At 38.1% G+C, this 16081-nt stretch overlaps 2 protein-coding genes across 13 annotated transcripts; one reads left to right on the top strand and one right to left on the bottom strand.

The window, feature by feature from the left end:
• Window positions 1-1288: 1288 nt before the first annotated feature.
• On the top strand, window positions 1289-6210 carry LOC131332230 (cytoplasmic 60S subunit biogenesis factor REI1 homolog 1). The gene is made up of 5 exons (XM_058366318.1): window positions 1289-1555; window positions 4174-4746; window positions 4858-5027; window positions 5161-5379; window positions 5604-6210. The coding sequence occupies exons 1-5, from the start codon at window positions 1451-1453 to the stop codon at window positions 5761-5763; spliced, it is 1227 nt and encodes a 408-aa protein (XP_058222301.1). The 5' UTR covers window positions 1289-1450; the 3' UTR covers window positions 5764-6210.
• A 1269-nt stretch (window positions 6211-7479) lies between these two features.
• LOC131332232 (uncharacterized) lies at window positions 7480-15034 on the bottom strand. Of its 12 annotated transcripts, none has more exons than XM_058366322.1 (6): window positions 14840-15026; window positions 14523-14556; window positions 12746-12796; window positions 10463-11587; window positions 8559-8632; window positions 7480-7813 (listed from the first exon to the last, which is right to left on the bottom strand). In XM_058366322.1, exons 4-5 carry the CDS (start codon window positions 11371-11373, stop codon window positions 8596-8598), a joined length of 948 nt encoding a protein of 315 aa, XP_058222305.1. In that variant the 5' UTR covers window positions 11374-11587; window positions 12746-12796; window positions 14523-14556; window positions 14840-15026; the 3' UTR covers window positions 7480-7813; window positions 8559-8595. The 12 variants fall into 12 exon arrangements, with proteins under 12 accessions (XP_058222305.1, XP_058222306.1, XP_058222302.1 ...); XM_058366323.1 differs by lacking the exon at window positions 12746-12796 and adding an exon at window positions 13442-13525; XM_058366319.1 differs by lacking the exon at window positions 12746-12796 and having other exon boundaries at window positions 14840-15034.
• Between the last annotated feature and the right edge of the window lie 1047 nt (window positions 15035-16081).

A 16081-nucleotide genomic window follows, 5' to 3' on the forward strand; every position in this document is an offset into this window, starting at 1 on the left:
AAAAAGAACTCCAAAAAACCTGCATACTCCACAGAAATGGATCGGATTATTCGGGTTCTCCCTCTAAATTGAAAAGACCAACTCTTGATTCTCTACACAAGTTTATGTTTCAAGAACTCCATATGGGGGTGCTATAGTGCACCCTCCGCACTACACGTGTAGTGTGGCCAATCCGGCCGTCCATCTCGGCAATGGACGGCTCGGATTTTCATCCGAATTAATAATAGACGGTTCTGATTTGTAGGAGCTCGGATTAAATCCAAACCCATCATATCGAGATGGACGGTCGGATCCGCCGCACTACAGTAACTCCCAATCCCTCCAGATATAGGAGTTTAGAAGTAATGATGACTGGCTAATTAATGAGTGGAACATCTAGATACCGGCCCTACACGAAAATGGTCTATGGATATGAGAGTGTCTTTTTTACGGAGCCTCCGTAAAGAGCTATTCAATCTCGCGCGCCTATTTCAGTTTTGGATGGTCAAGATTTTAATGAAACTTTTTCCCCGAAAAGTTAATCATAATCAATTATTATCGGTCATAATTGGTTTTCATTTCGGATCATCCAAAACTATTTTGGACGGTCGCGATTAAGCTCCGTAACTTCTTCTTTATGGAACAACCGTAAAGAAAGATTTTCTCCTACGGATATTGCAGCACAAGTTTATTTTTGCATCAACTCCAAAATAAAAGATCTAATGAGTTGGTACCTGGTCTAGCCATCATTTTATTTATGAGTATAAACTTAGGCCATTTTGAGTCAATAAAACGGGAGAATTCCGGTAATGAGCAAACAAATTGGGACGCATGGAATAACATTATAGTGCACAGGCCATGGTTTGCATTTGACTCAATTCGCATGGATTTTTTTTGGAAAATGACAGCCCATGACGTGTTTTGATAATTAATACCCGTCAAGGACAAACTAAGAATATTTGTTAATACTGAAAATGACATTGGCAGATATTAATTATCAAAACACGTCCTTGGCCGTCATTTTCCCTTTTTTTTTTTTGAACAAACTCAGAAAATTTTAATTACTCAAAATCTTCCTAAAGGGCTACAAACCCCAACCAGAGCCCATCGATGGGATAAATCCACGATAATCGGGTTATCCATGTAGTTTGGATAAAAATACTCTGAGTACAGTAAAACACTACTAAAGGGGGCAATTCGCATGGATTTAATTGCCCCATTTTCGAAGTAAAGTAAGCAAAGTGATATTCAAGGTAAGTACAGGGCGCCAAGGATAATTTACCGATAGGTCATAAGCTTTCACCGACTACGAGCCGTCGTGTTCTCTCTCCTACGTTTGAAAAGTCGCCAGGAACCTCTCAGGAACCCTATATACCATCTCTCTCTCTCTCTCTCTCACACACACACACATCGACCTATTTGGTTTTCTCTAACTTGAATCGTTGATTAATTAAAGAAGAAGAGAATAAACATGCCAGGGTTAAGCTGCAACGCATGCAACAAGGAATTCGAAGGCGAATCGGACCAGAAGCTCCATTACAAGTCCGAATGGCACCGCTACAATCTCAAACGCAAGGTTACTCTACTGACTTAATTTATCTTGTTTCGATTTTCATGTCCTGGTTATGTTTTGTTATCTAGTCTAGAAAAAATGTCTGATAATGTCCTAATATTGTTAGGTCATGTTAAAGTAGTGATAGGATGAGTTCATGCTCTCTCTCTTTTTCTTTTTCTTTTTTGTCTTCGGATAGATGTCAAAATACCACTTGTTTCCGCAAAAAATACCGACAATACCATTTAGACAACAAAGGAAATGAGTTGTCTTGAAATTTGAATAGTGGGTATTTCTGGGCTAAAATATCGAAAATGCTGTTTAGACAATAGCGTGAACTCACCTTTATTGTTCCTTTAATTCTTTTTCTTGCTCATTTTTCTTCTTTTTTACTCGGGATAGAAGTAGCAGAGAGACATCGTATATGAAGAAAGTGTCGACTCAAGTAGTTGTTTCGTGATGGGTTCATTATTAGTAAAATTAAATGCCAATTATGATATTAGAACAATAAGCTCTACACTAAATAGACAATGAATAATTTATTTCTCGTGACGTACATATAATATACTCAAATAAATGGTAGAAGAAACCAAAGCCGCATTTCAAGTCGATTGTGTTCACAAAAAAATGTGAATACATAAGATTTCCCACCTCATTTTTCCGGTTTGTTGGGGCTGCATTTATATGCATCTTTAGTAGCCCTTTCTGTTTTCACGTTATAATGTATATATATGGGACAAAAATGAAAGTGTTTGCCGTAGTTTTTCATTCGCCAGAATGATATTGGGAAGATATGGAATGGTCATTCTCCATCATATCCTAATCCAATGGTCATTTACCTCAATGGGTGGAGGATTATTCTATTTGTAGCGGCCATTTTGTCATTAGTTGGTGAATCAAGCGTCTGATTCCTTTCGAGTCTCAGAAGAGTGAACCAAACATTGCCTAAGAGAAGTTTGTTTTGTTAGAACCTTTTTTTTACTGGGAAACCTTTTTATTTTTAGAACAAACAAATGAAGAGTGCCTTATTATTTCCCTCAGTAAATAGTGTCCCAGTTGAACATTTAGAAGAAAGCCTTTAGAATAGACTTCCTGCAGTAGTTCCGTAACTTCGTTCTAGACTTCTAGTAACTAGTATGATAGACCAGAGAAGCATTTTGACGTATATTGGTTAGACATAGTCATTTGTTCTGGATGAAGATGAAATACAAGTTTTGAGAGTCTTGGTATTACGGAGTAAAATATAGTAATTGTGGTGCCGACATTCTTTTTGGATTGGAGATGAAGTTTGTGGATTAATTTGGTTTATTCAGCAAAGCTTCGCACTTTCAAGCCTCTTAACCAAAAATGGTTCTAGGAAATATTAAGTTTTCTCTTTTTGAGGTCCCTCATGCGATGGATGACTTTTGATGTTGCTTGATGGGAAATCCGGTCTCTGTTTTCTTCTATGACTTCAGCGGGTAAGTGTTTTCTTGCACCAATCTCTGACTCTCTCCCCTGCCATAGATTGAGAAGGCAAATTTTATTTCCACTTCTTTAGTCTCTTTCATAAGAACTCAATGAGTTCTTGCCTTGCAAACCTGTTTTGTGTGAATCTTTGTTGAGTTGAATATCTCAGCGGTTTCCATGGCAGTCTAGGCTGCTAGCTCATCAATGTTGGACCTTCATTAGAAATGTATTGACTGTTGGTTTTCTTTACATAATGGAAAAGTAGATATGTCATGATCACCGTTTCATTGGATTTATGGCTATTCTTTTGATTTTCTGGCTGCCGCTACATGGAAATTGCAGTATGCTCACTCAAATTCTTGTTTTATTATTTTCAAGTCAAAAGACTTGCTATTCCTTATTCGCTAGTAGAGAGGATAGTGACGTAGGGATTTTTTTTTTCTTGTTTGATTGCTACACACTAGTCCAGAAGTATGTTTTTATTTATAGTTCAACCAAATTTCAAAAAGTTATGCTTTTCACAGCGCTTATGAAAAAATATCCAGCCATATCCTTCTTATATCGTGTGGTGTCCGAGCTATAACAGAAATTGGATAATTGTAAAAAGTAATTGGACACATGTAACATATATCGGGCAGTATCGGTGAGGTATTCAATACGCATCCGATTTTCTTGTATGACGATTTTTGGGAGTATCTGTGCTTCATACCTCAAGCCTTTATCATGGATGTGTGATAGCAAACATTAGAAAATGCCATCCTGAATGATAGACAAATTGTGGTGAAGGATAGATAAACTGTTTCTAAGGCCAATCTACATAAGGATACCCATGATGGTAACCCATTGCTGAAGTAATTGACGGAATCTTTTTAGAGAACACTCTAAACGCTCATTCTACACTACCAGGCCCGATAACACTATCGCAATACCCAGCAAGTCTTGTCACGTGGATATTGTGAACTCTCTCGTCTAACCAAAATCCTCTCTCATAGTTCTCTTCTGAAGATTACCGAAGTCGTCATGATTGTGCCTTTATTGAGGAGGCCCCCTAGCTTGGACATTAGTGGGCTAATTAATACATTTCAGCTGCACACTTGCAGTTCAATAGTGGATGCAGTTATTGATCTTCCATTAATTTTTCAAGTTTAATTTCTTAATTCTACTTTCTATTTTGATTATATGTTGCAAATCAGGTTGCTGGAGTTCCAGGCGTGACGGAAGTACTGTTTCTTGCTAGACAAAATGCACTTGCTGAAGAGAAAAATAAGTCTAGTGAGACTCCTATGCTCTATACTTGTGCTGTTTGCAGCAAAGGCTACAGAAGTTCCAAGGCTCACGCTCAGCACCTAAAATCGCGAAGTCACACAATGCGGGCTTCCCAAGGAATGAGTCACATAGATGATAGTGCAATAATCAAGCCTCTCCCGCCTCGTGTTGACAACAAGCTTTCCCAACAAAGAGAGCAAGATGATGAAGATAGTGAAGAAAGTGATGAGTGGGAGGAGGTAGACCCCGATGAAGAATTGCTTGGTGAAGCCACAGATTCTGTGTCTCGTTTGGGTGTAAATGAGCGGGCAAGCAATGTTGATATGGATGAGGATGACGAAGAGTATGAGTTGGATCCTTCATGCTGCTTTATGTGTGATTTAGAGCATGATGCAATAGAAAGCTGCATGGTTCACATGCACAAGCAACATGGCTTCTATGTACCTGACGTCGAGTATCTGAAAGATCCAAACGGCCTTCTTACTTATCTTGGCCTCAAGGTAAATTATCTTGCATGTGAGCTCCATTTTTGTTGCAGCTTGAGTTTATTTGTCATAAGCCTATTTTTCCTTGTAGAACTGTATTTGACGTATCCCACATACATTGTCCAGGTTAAAAGGGATTTCATGTGCTTGTACTGCAATGAGAGACGCCATCCTTTCAACAGCTTGGAAGCAGTTAGGAAACACATGGAAGCAAAAAGCCATTGCAAAGTGCATTACGGTGATGGTGGGGATGATGAAGAGGCAGAGTTGGAAGAATTTTATGATTACAGCAGCAGGTTTCTTTTTGTTCCTGTTTTTTTCTTTTTTTGAGTAGAGTTCTATTTTCACTGCTGATTTTGTTTTTATATCATCTCTCTTTAATTGAGTAGCTTCTCTAATGCTAAGTTGGGTTGTTTGGTTTTGTTATAGTTATATGGATGCAGATGGGAAGCAACTGGTCGCATCCGATGACCAGAGCAGTGGTGTTGAACTTGGAAGCGGTGGGTCTGAGCTCATAATAACTCGAAGAACTGAGGACAGAACATCAACCAAAATGCTTGGATCTCGCGAATATTTGCGCTACTACCGCCAAAAGCCACGCCCCTCCTCCACACATGACATCGCCATCACTGCTGCACTGGCCTCAAGGTTTGATCCATGATATCTCTTTTATTGGGCTGATCCTACTTGTTTTCCTTAGAATTGCCTTTTTCCTTTCCAACTAAGAACCAAGGGAGGAGGGAAAATAACTGTTTACCTTCCTTTCTTTTCCTTTTCCTGTTCCAAACAAATCCCAAGAGAGGAAAAGAGAAAATGGGGTACATAAAAATGGTAGTCCAATGGTGATACTGAAATCATGTTTTAATGATCAGGTATCGAAGTATGGGATTGGCAACTGTGCAGTCTAAGGAACACATGGTGAGGATGAAGGTGATGAAGGAGATGAACCGAACAGGCGTGGAGGCCATGCGCTCTAAGATTGGCATGAAGAGTAATGTCATTCGCAACCTCCCCAAGAATGTTACATATTAGTCCTTTCAGCAAAAGATGTTATGATCAGCTCATGTTTCTCTCTTTACAAGTACAAATTTTACCTTCAAGACATGGTGGTCTAGTATATCTACGTGTTCGGCTTGTGCTACCTGGTTATGCTCATTTCTCCTTTCACATGTAGCAACGTTTGAAGAGCTCAAGCTGAAGTTAATTTTTTGTTACTTTTTTTTATTTTGCGCCAGAGATAGAATGTCAGTGGAATAACTTGTTAAAAATTACGATTAGGAGTACTGATGTTGCTCCATTTACTCAAACTCCTGCAAGGTGGGTTGCTACACGACTGTTGTGCTCTAGTTGGGAGCTGTAAGTTTATTGTTATTCTGGGAATGCGTAGCGCGCGCTGAGGTTCTCTCTGGGAGTGTCATGTCAAATTATTAATTTGAATTCAGGAGGGCCTATAGGCTTTGAATGGAGATGTTTCTGGCATGGGTTGGCTTACTCTTTCAAAATTCTTCAGCAATCTTATTTTGGTTTTTACTCTTTATGGACCCCAGTTACTTGGGTTGACCCTTGTGCCAGGTTTACGACTACTTTGAAGTTTTAAAGAAATGTTAAGAGGATTGGAATGGTATATATTAGAGCATCCACAACAGCCTTGCTGGACTTCATTCTAAACTAAATTGGGAAACCCCAAAAGAAGTATCAACCTACCTAAAGCATTTACCAACTTTTAAGTAAGTCTCTTGATGTTTAGTTACCAAGAATGTTTTTTATAACTGAGGTGTTCGGGTCAATTTACGTCCACCTTGACTAATCCTGAGGACACAATCCCATCATCTATTAGCAAAGAATCTCATTAAAAAAATCCGTATGGACTGTCTTGCACTTGGAAGGTTTCAAAAGACTTTATAAAGGAGCAAACTCATGAGTCTCAAGCCTTAGACCACCGGGCCAACTTGTGAAGTCAGTTTCTTCTTTTTTTTACTGAAAAAATACTTTCTTGAAAAAAAATCCGGCAAAAAATGAAAGAATTTTATTTTTTGTACAAAGTTCTTTTAACAAAACACAATTAGGAAACTAATTTTTTTTCCCTCTATTTTGCTTACATTTCTCACCAAACATTTCTGATAACTGAACGGAACCTAGTGTTTCGAGGTTGTCCATAAATAACGACAATAACAAGAAACAAGGATTAATTACACTCCTGATACGATCAAAAAAAAAAATTACACTCCTGATGTTTCTCAGAAATACATTGACCTACCTTTATGAGTTGACACTTTTGAAACTACTCATTTTTATTAAGATTTTTTCTCCCTCACAATTTAAGTCTAGCACCGTCATCTTTAAATTATATTGACCTCCACCATTGTAAATTGCCACATTTTTGGCGTGGTATTTGTTTATCACTATTATACATTTGTTTCTGAATGACAAATTAACAGCCAGTAAAAATAAATAAATTAACGACTTTCAAGATTTTTTAGATGAAGTGTGCTCAGTAATAAAAGTTGATAGATGAGGGTAAGGAGTTGGGACTTATTTCTTTCGTTTGCCAAACCAAAAAGAAGAGGTAAAATTTGTGGCAATATTTATCACTCGCTAAGATCCATTTCAGGTAATGTCACCTCCCATTCATATACTACTACTTTTTCTCGCCAAATCCAAGATCCAAGCGTAGTGGTAAAGTGAGAGACTGTAGTGTAGTAAAGACACCATGAAAATGACACCAACTTTGTTTAAAGAAAGGCACCAAAAGGAAACAGAGAGTTCATACCAACTGTAAGAAGAGGACTTCCAAATTTATACATTTTACCCACCCAACCCCTTTGAGCTTCTACTTGGAAACCAGATAAACTGCTCACTTGATGTGCCAAATCCAGATTACAACAGTAGTCAACAACACATATTCCGGAAATTGTCAAAGTCGAATAATATCAAGTACGTTAAGTCTGGCGGTATCTTCCACATGCAACTAACATGAGCTGCGGCAAGCATTCCGTATGCATTCTACTTTCAAATTCGTGTAGTGCACCCGAGCCTTGTACTTCCACCACATAGTTTTCACTCCACTTCTAGCCAGGCACAGCTAGAAAATTTTAAAACCACAACAAGATTAATGAACAAATCATTGAACCAATCTTATGTGTTGTTCCTGCTTCATAATCCAAACATGAGAGAGTAAAGTCTTGAAATACGAGTACCAAAATAAGATGGGATAATATCAAGAGCTATATGAAACATATTGGGAAAAATTACACTTTCACCCCTAAAAAGTATGGTCTTCTTCCCACTTTCATTCTTAAAACTAAAAGATTCTTCCACTTTGTCTGGATCGTATCTGCAATCTTTTACTTTGGTCTAATTACCAACTGCTGTCATGATCAAGGGAGAAGCTTACCGACTCGGGCGCCGTGACTTATCTCCCCATGGTGGGGGATGGGTTTGCCATCACCATGGTGGTAAGGGGATCAAAGGAGGTGAAGGATCGGTGGAATCATGTGTTAATGGTTCCTCACAACTTATCGCATGTTAGTATGTGGGTGGATTAATTTTTCACTTTTCGTTATTTGGCAACTTCATTTTCATATTCCGCCAATATGGTTCGAAACCAGGTCAGGCCAGGATTGCACTGTGGCTTTTTTTCTGCACACAACTGTTGCCAATTGGATCAAAGTAGGAAATATTGGATAGTTTAGGGAGGGGACATTTTTTAGGACACAAATGTGAAAAAACCATACTCTAGGTAGTGAGAGAGTAATTTACAAAGTACACAAATGCTCCACAGTGTGAGATCATGGAAAAAAAAAATTATACAGAAAATTAAAGCTTACAGAAACGAGAGTGCTGGGATCTAGGGTCCATGCACACCTAATTGTCATAGAAACGGGAGCGACGTCTTCGAGAACTGTGAAATACAAGGAGTTTACATAAATTGGAAGGTAGGTCGAAGATAAGCAACTAATTTGAACATAGTAACAGGTGAAAATCATTCAAATCAACCAACAAAATCAATCTAGTCACACGAGCCTGTATGCCAATGGTCGTATTGGCCAAGCCATGGTCTTGGCAAAGCACAAATGGCTATAGCTGATCCAATCAGAAGACAAAAACTCTATTCATTAACAGCCTCCACTAAAATTGTAATCAGATAAAGTCCCATGAATGCTAAGTTTTTCAAATAAAAAGACAAGGAACAACACAAGGGTAGTCCTCCTTAAATCTGAGGTCTTCACGTGTAGCCTTTGTTGGGCTCTATATTTAAGCACATCTGCCATCAAGGGATATGGATTGTTTATTTTTCAAATGCAGGATGGAACGAGCTCTGCTTTGATATCGTATAATCTTATATCCAACCCAATTTACCCAAAGCTTAAGCTATTATTTGGAGAGTCCCAACATTATATTAAGTGATCACTCGTCTATACCTAATCAATGTGACACTTACATATCTAACAATATGTGTTAGTAACAGATTCCAAGTCATTGTAAAATGCAAATGGAGCACAAATTTTGGTAATAAAAGAATCAGAAGCCAAATAGGCTACTTGAGATCAGAAGTGTACTGTCCTCGGTTGATAGATCCATTTCCCCCAGTTAAATCTAAGGCGAGAGGCATATTGAGGCGCCGAAGGTCTATTGGGGCCTACATGCGAAGCAAGTGGAAAGTCCAGCAAATGGCAACTTGTCAAGAAAAACAAAAGGTAATCTAACATAGAGAAAAATTAAGGTTCAACACAATCTTCACATGGCATCTAATCCACCAAGCCTTAAGTGAGAGAGAGTAAATTGATCACATAATATATCAAGCAATCCAACATGAGCAATCAAAAAATAAAATACAGTATACAGATTTTTTTTTTTGAAAGGCACAGCATACAGATTACTACTCAACAACTAAGCAATTACAGCTACAGAATACACATTTCTTCTTCAAAATCCCACTTGTTATGAATCAAAGCATAACTTTGACCAACAATTAAGCAAGTGAACAAATAATTAAGGTTAACAAATGACGGTTAGGCAGTACAATAAGCAACTCTTACAGTTTCTGTTAGTCAATGCAGATTCAGCAGCAACAAAACTATGAAACCTTGCAGCAATTATATTCAGTCATTAACACAAAACCCACTTAATCAGCATAAACATAAAACCATGTGACCGGAAGAGTGTGTGTGTGTGTTGCGAGAGAGAGAGAGAGAGAGAGAGAGAGAGAGAGAGAGAGAGAGAGAGAGACCAATATCTTCGAAATAGAACGGGAGTCAGTGCAGATCAAAGAAAGAACAGAGAGAGAGAGGAGAGAGGAGCAAAGATTATGCGCAGCCTGCTGCAAGATTCACCGGCAAAGGGATCCGATCAGAGAGAGAAAGAGAAAGAGGTCATGATTCATAGATGGATCAACTTCCGGACTCTCTTTCCACAGCCATAGAAGGAGAGGAGGGGGAGGAGGAGGAAGAGAAGGAATAGGAAGCTAACCTGGAAGTCTTGAAAGAGGAAGGGCTCAATGTTTTCTATCCTAATTCATCTGTATTGAAAAGCAGATAAATATTCTAAAACCAAGAAAACTCCTAGAAAATAAACTGCACACCTGCACCTTACCCATTGAGGAAAAATAAAACAAGGTAGGAAATGAAAAAGCAAAACAAGCTCACGACAATCAGAAACCATAAGCAAAACCCACCCTGGAATCTGAGTTGTATATTTTATGACCAATCCATATGCAAACAATATTACTGACCTGTGATAATCAGCTGTACGCCTTGAGCGGTCACTTGTACTCACAAACTCATCATCGGCATCGTCAACCCTATACTCTGCGAATTCTACAGATGTGACAGAACCTTCATCAGAATTAGAGATTTCGTAACTTGAATTGCGACTTCCTCTTCTCGAATCACTGGCTCTTGACCTTCTCCTGTTTCTAGAAGTCCTAAAATTGTCAAATACCTGATATAAGATGCATGATGTCCACCAATTCCCTTCATCACCAGGGAAGTCTTCAAACTCATCTGCGGTGTCATTGTCCCCATATTCAATGACATAATCTCCTAAAACCACACCTCGTGGCACTTCCGCATGGATAGTGTTTAGAACGTCTATTATCTCACTGGATTGCTGGAAGTTCTCCCAATCAAGCTGCCGAGCAGGATCAACTTTTGATGGGCACGCATGGGGGTGTTCTAGTTGAGCATGTTCCCTAAGTTCAAAGTAGGTGCCCTTAAATGCACATCGATGCTCGTCGCAGCAGCGTTTCTTCTCGTTCCAGTGAATACGGGCCTTATCATCAATTATCCAACCTGTAACTTCTCCTCTACATAAAGGACAAGATGGTTTGTCACTTGACTCTGACGACATTGGGTCCATGCTTTCTAGGGAAGTTGCTTCAGACGTTGAAGGTGACCTTGAGCCAGATGACATCCCATAAGCGGTTTTGAAACGATCCAGACAATTTGAATGCAGATGATCTGTGTCACATACGAAAGGCCGGCATCCTTTCTCATAAGATGAGCATTGGAGGAGAACACCATTGTGGGGGAAATCCAAGCATATGGGACAAACTACATCTTCCCAGCTGGTCTCGTGCTGAACGTCCTCCATGATACAAAGCCTTTTGTCTGTTTTTTTATGATAGGTAGGGCCACCTTTCATGTAAAGTCTCCAAGGCAAAGGAGAAAGTATTACGCGGATAAATGTTTATACTAACAATCCATAAGCATGCAGCAAATGTTTTCCTCTTCCACAAATGAGCCCAATCTAGCCAGAACTTGACAAACGGATGAATGGAAAAACCAAGTTCACCACGTTGGTTTTGTCAGAACTAAATTGAAGTACTCAAATTACTATAGCAGACTGTCCTACACAGCTGCAAATGGTAAAGAATGACAATCAATAGCGATTAAGTGAAGTAGAAAGAAGGTATGAGTGACGAATCAAGAACATTTTAGACTTCCATTCGCTTTAGGATCAATAGGGGGAAAAAACAAAAGAAGGAACACTACCAATAATTAAAGTATCTATTTGGGCCTGGAATAGTCACATCGCATAGCATTAAAGATGCACAACAAAATGACATGAGTAGTTGAATTAGAAACTTTAGTGAAATGATTTATAGACAATCTTTGAACAAAACTGCCAAATGTGCTACAAGCTATCCTATATGGATTTTTTCTAATGTAAGAAGTAAGTGTCAAACCCTCAGCACGTGGATTTGGGCAGGAGATATGTATAAGACATATATAGCTAGACTTGTTTTACCCGAGAACGCTAGTACCCTAAAGAATTGCATATTGTAGAACTAAGTTCCCCAGCACACTACACATTTGTTCCCAAAACAATAAACTGGGTGATCCAAAGCGATCTGCAAACGTTTCCAAAGAGTCAAATGTGATAAAGTAGTAGTATAGGTAAGGGGAAGGTTTGGCAAGATAAAATATTATAAGTTTGTTATTCTACTCAGAAATGTGTTTACATACGAATTTCACAGGATACTATTGCTCAAAATGAGTACATTAGGATGTCGTAAATTTGTAATCAATAAAAGTCTACCCTCAATGTAATCAGAATCACACTTTGAACTCACAAATAACCTCAACAACATTGAGCCTGATCAAATTTCAAGCCTCATCAATCTCCAATTTTCGTACAAGAATTCCAACCTAGTCTCATGAGTAGACGGACTGCAATCTTGTTTTCAAGTCACCATTACCAAGGCTTGTGGGCTGTGTCTCATCTCGAGTTTCATTATAATGTGTTAATCAATAGAAGCCTACCTCTATAATACATACTCCCTCCGTCCCATAATATTTGTCCGGTCCGCAAAACGGAGACGTAAAAATAATACAATTTTTGTAAGAAAAGTTGGAAAAAAATTCAACAATTTACTAGATTTTGACGAGTTCTTTTAACTTGGGAAAAAAATTTGAATTTTTTCTTGAAAGAAATACATTATTTTATAGTCCCCGTTTTGCGGACCGGACAAATATTAAGGGACAGAGGGAGTACTTAATAGGATGTGGCTTACCACATTCCCGTCTCCGTTCCTCGTACCATAACGACCCCCGTTCTAGATAATCTGGATTTGGACATTAAAAAAAACGAACAAGTTGATTTAGTAGTTTGAGTTTACTCTTCACTATGCATATATCTACCCTGTTATGCCTGAAATGATTTATGAACCTTGTAAACAGTAAACATCATTGTATCAATATAAAAGAAAGTGTACTACAAAGTATAATATTTTCCTATGTTCATCTGTGTCATATTGTTCCCACACATGCTAATCAGATGAACCTGACCATTATACACATACCCTCATCTGACCGTAGGCCATGTAACATATGTGCAAGAACGACAAGCTACCGTTGTATAAAAGTAAAATCAGTAACTAGCCTATGGCTCACATTTGGAGAATTTCCCTGAGGCCAAGCACACAGTTCTCTAACTATTAGACAATATCCCAAATTGTCTCAGTGAACAACTGAGTTGTGATTCTTACAAAAGGTTGTTATAAAGTATCTTTGATTTTTTATTTGGCTAAAGAAGTAGGTACGGTAACAGATAAAACAAAATATGATTATCACTGAAAGGATACGGGAACATGGACAAAGATTTGAATTCCTAATATTTATTAGAGACCTATCTGGCGCTTTCAATGTTTCAGCAACCAAATCATACCTTTACAAGAGTTTTATGCATAGATTTACGTGGGGAAAATTACCAGATTCACTCTATTGATGAATGACCAAAAAAAAAATGGTCGAACACCATTCCATACTTGTCCAAGCATCAATTGTCCTACAGCCTACAGGTACTTCACACATTAGAGGAGTCCAAGAAACATAGAATATGCCCATCAAACTAAAGCTATTAAATACATCAACACCTGTTGATTTCGTTTCAAGTTATAACTCATCTTTGACCATTTATACTCTAATTTTTTTACTAAACCAAACCGAGCCTTAAGTCCTAGTGAATTGGGGTCAGCTACATGAATTGTTTTCCCCATTGAGCTCTATCGAGGGTATTGTGTACCGTTATATCCAAAAAACCTAGATCCTTTCAAAATAACGTTCTTTTTGTCTACCCCTATCATTTGTGCCACCATCTATTGTAACCATATCACTGCTCCTAACTCTTGCACCTACCAATTTACGATAGTCATACCCAAAGCACATTAATCTATTTTCACTCTTATTTTCTATCAAAGCTACCCTACCATTCAGTAAAGATTTTTGTTTGATTCTGTCCTGTAAAGTCTTACCACATATCTATCTCAACATTTCCATTACAACTACACTCATCTAACTCCCACGTTATTCCATAATCGCACAACATTTCATGTTGTATAATATGGCTGTGACCTTATAGCAGTACTGTACAATTTTTCCTTCAACTTGGAAGGTATCTGCAGTCACACCACACTCTCGAAATACTCCACCGTTTCACCCATCCAACTTGTACTCCATGTGAGATCTATTAAATGCTCGCTTCTTGATAATTCATGATTTTGGATGGTCATTCTCCAACACTAGTACTTCGACAGTTTGATTACAACTACACTTACATTCGATAGAATACTCTTTACTCGTTCCTTCAAACGAAAAAACATCTTAATTAAAAACGATGACATTTTCCAAAGATGAAGCACAAGAACCACTAGTATCTTTACCCATGCATTTCCCATTTACGATCCACGACGGAAACACAAAGGACTAATTCTTTATATGTCATCAAAGTTCCAGTTAATAGCGAAAATGTCATCGGATGCCGAACATCGAAGAAGTTGGAAAGAAGAATACCTTTCTCCCACATGATTCGAAACGGAAACAGGACCTGTTCACGAAAGCAATTGGACGAATAAACACCGGAGGCAGATCGGTATCTGCGAACTCAAATATTGGTACAGCGAGAAACAAAAGTAGGAGCACTGAATTCAAGTCAAAACGTTCGAGAGAAGAGAGAGAGAGAGAGAGAGAGAGAGAGAGAGAGAGAGGGGAGAAAAAAAACAAGAGAAACATAAGGAATCCACCGTATCTGAAAGTAAAAGTCAACTAACAATTTCAGACGCAACGATGGAGAAACTGGACGATCGAGAGAGAGAGAGAGAGAGAGGAACCTGGTGAGTTTATTGTAGTCCGAGAGATAGAGAAGGTGGAAGTTGGGAATCGGGGGCTCATCAGCAGGGAGTCTGGTGTGGACGTCTGATGAATGATTTGAGTCGTCGGGCGGATTTGGTTAAAGTGTGATGAGAACGACTTGGGCGATGAACCTGGTGACCTTTTTTTTTTTTTTATACCAAAAAAGACGACTTGGACGAAAATGGGTATTGAGCATCTTAAGTCCATCTCTAGGATTCGACCTAATTTTAGGATTTGGATTTCTGTCTCTATTTGTCTCCGGACCATTTGTCTCCACTTATTATTTTAAAATTTCAAAATTAACAGGAGGTTTTGTTTGGAACATGGGAAAAATGAAAGAAAGTTAAAAAAAATTCGTTCCCTTGTTTGGTTATGAGAGACAGAGAAGAGAAAATGACAAAAAAGAGTTATGGAAAAAATAAAATTCTCTCTTTCCTTTCTTCTTTTTTTTTTCCATTTTTCTTCTTAATTATTTTCTATCATCTTCCCTTTCTTTCCACAATTTTCAAATAGAGCTTGAAAGACTAAAACTCTAAAATGGAAAATAGATGTGACATATTGAAAGGAGATTTTAAAACTTATTCTCATTTTTTGCACTTTATGATAGAATGTAGGGAGGACTTATCGTACTTTTTAGAAATTCTGTCTCTAAAATAGGAGTAGGGTCAGGTCTCTATATTTAGAGAACCAAAGGGATACAAATATCTAAAAATTATTATGGATCCCTCCTAGATTCTCTCATAAAGTACAAAAGGTGGGATAAATTTCAAAATCTTACTCTAATAATATGTCACATCCATTTTCTATTTTAAAGTTTTAGACATGGCTTGGAGATGTTTAGAAAATCAATAAAGTCCTTCTTCGTAAATAGGAGAGAAGTTTTTCTATGCCCATAATTCTATGGGTAACGACTGTAGATGCACTGGTGGCGCACGCATCGGCGTGTGGGGTCTACTTCTCGGTTCCGTACAAATGATTTGAACTATTCGTTAATTTATTTTAATATTCTTATGTAGTAGTCTAGTGAAAAATTGATTCACTGGAATAATGACAAGTACTCGATCCAATGTACCAATTTTTCATTCAAAATGCTGGAACAAACACTTGCAGTTATCTGATGGGGCTTGTTTTTTTAGGAGACCACTTGAAAAAATATTTTTAAAAATTAATGAACAATTTGGGTCATTTGTGTGGGACCCAAAAGTAGGCCACACGCGACG

Source organism: Rhododendron vialii, chromosome 7a (assembly GCF_030253575.1).
Source record: "Rhododendron vialii isolate Sample 1 chromosome 7a, ASM3025357v1".
Taxonomy (NCBI): domain Eukaryota; kingdom Viridiplantae; phylum Streptophyta; class Magnoliopsida; order Ericales; family Ericaceae; genus Rhododendron; species Rhododendron vialii.

What these genes read in the sequence shown, in the direction of transcription:
- LOC131332230 (XM_058366318.1), top strand. Translation starts at nt 1,451, where the DNA reads ATGCCAGGGTTAAGCTGCAACGCATGCAACAAGGAATTCGAAGGCGAA. An exon ending in TTACTTATCTTGGCCTCAAG is followed by an intron (nt 4,747 to 4,857) that starts GTAAATTATCTT and finishes TACATTGTCCAG; the next exon opens with GTTAAAAGGGATTTCATGTG. An exon ending in ACTGCTGCACTGGCCTCAAG is followed by an intron (nt 5,380 to 5,603) that starts GTTTGATCCATG and finishes TTTAATGATCAG; the next exon opens with GTATCGAAGTATGGGATTGG.
- LOC131332232 (XM_058366319.1), bottom strand. Translation starts at nt 11,373, where the DNA reads ATGAAAGGTGGCCCTACCTATCATAAAAAAACAGACAAAAGGCTTTGT. An exon ending in CGTACAGCTGATTATCACAG is followed by an intron (nt 8,633 to 10,462) that starts GTCAGTAATATT and finishes TGTATTTCACAG; the next exon opens with TTCTCGAAGACGTCGCTCCC.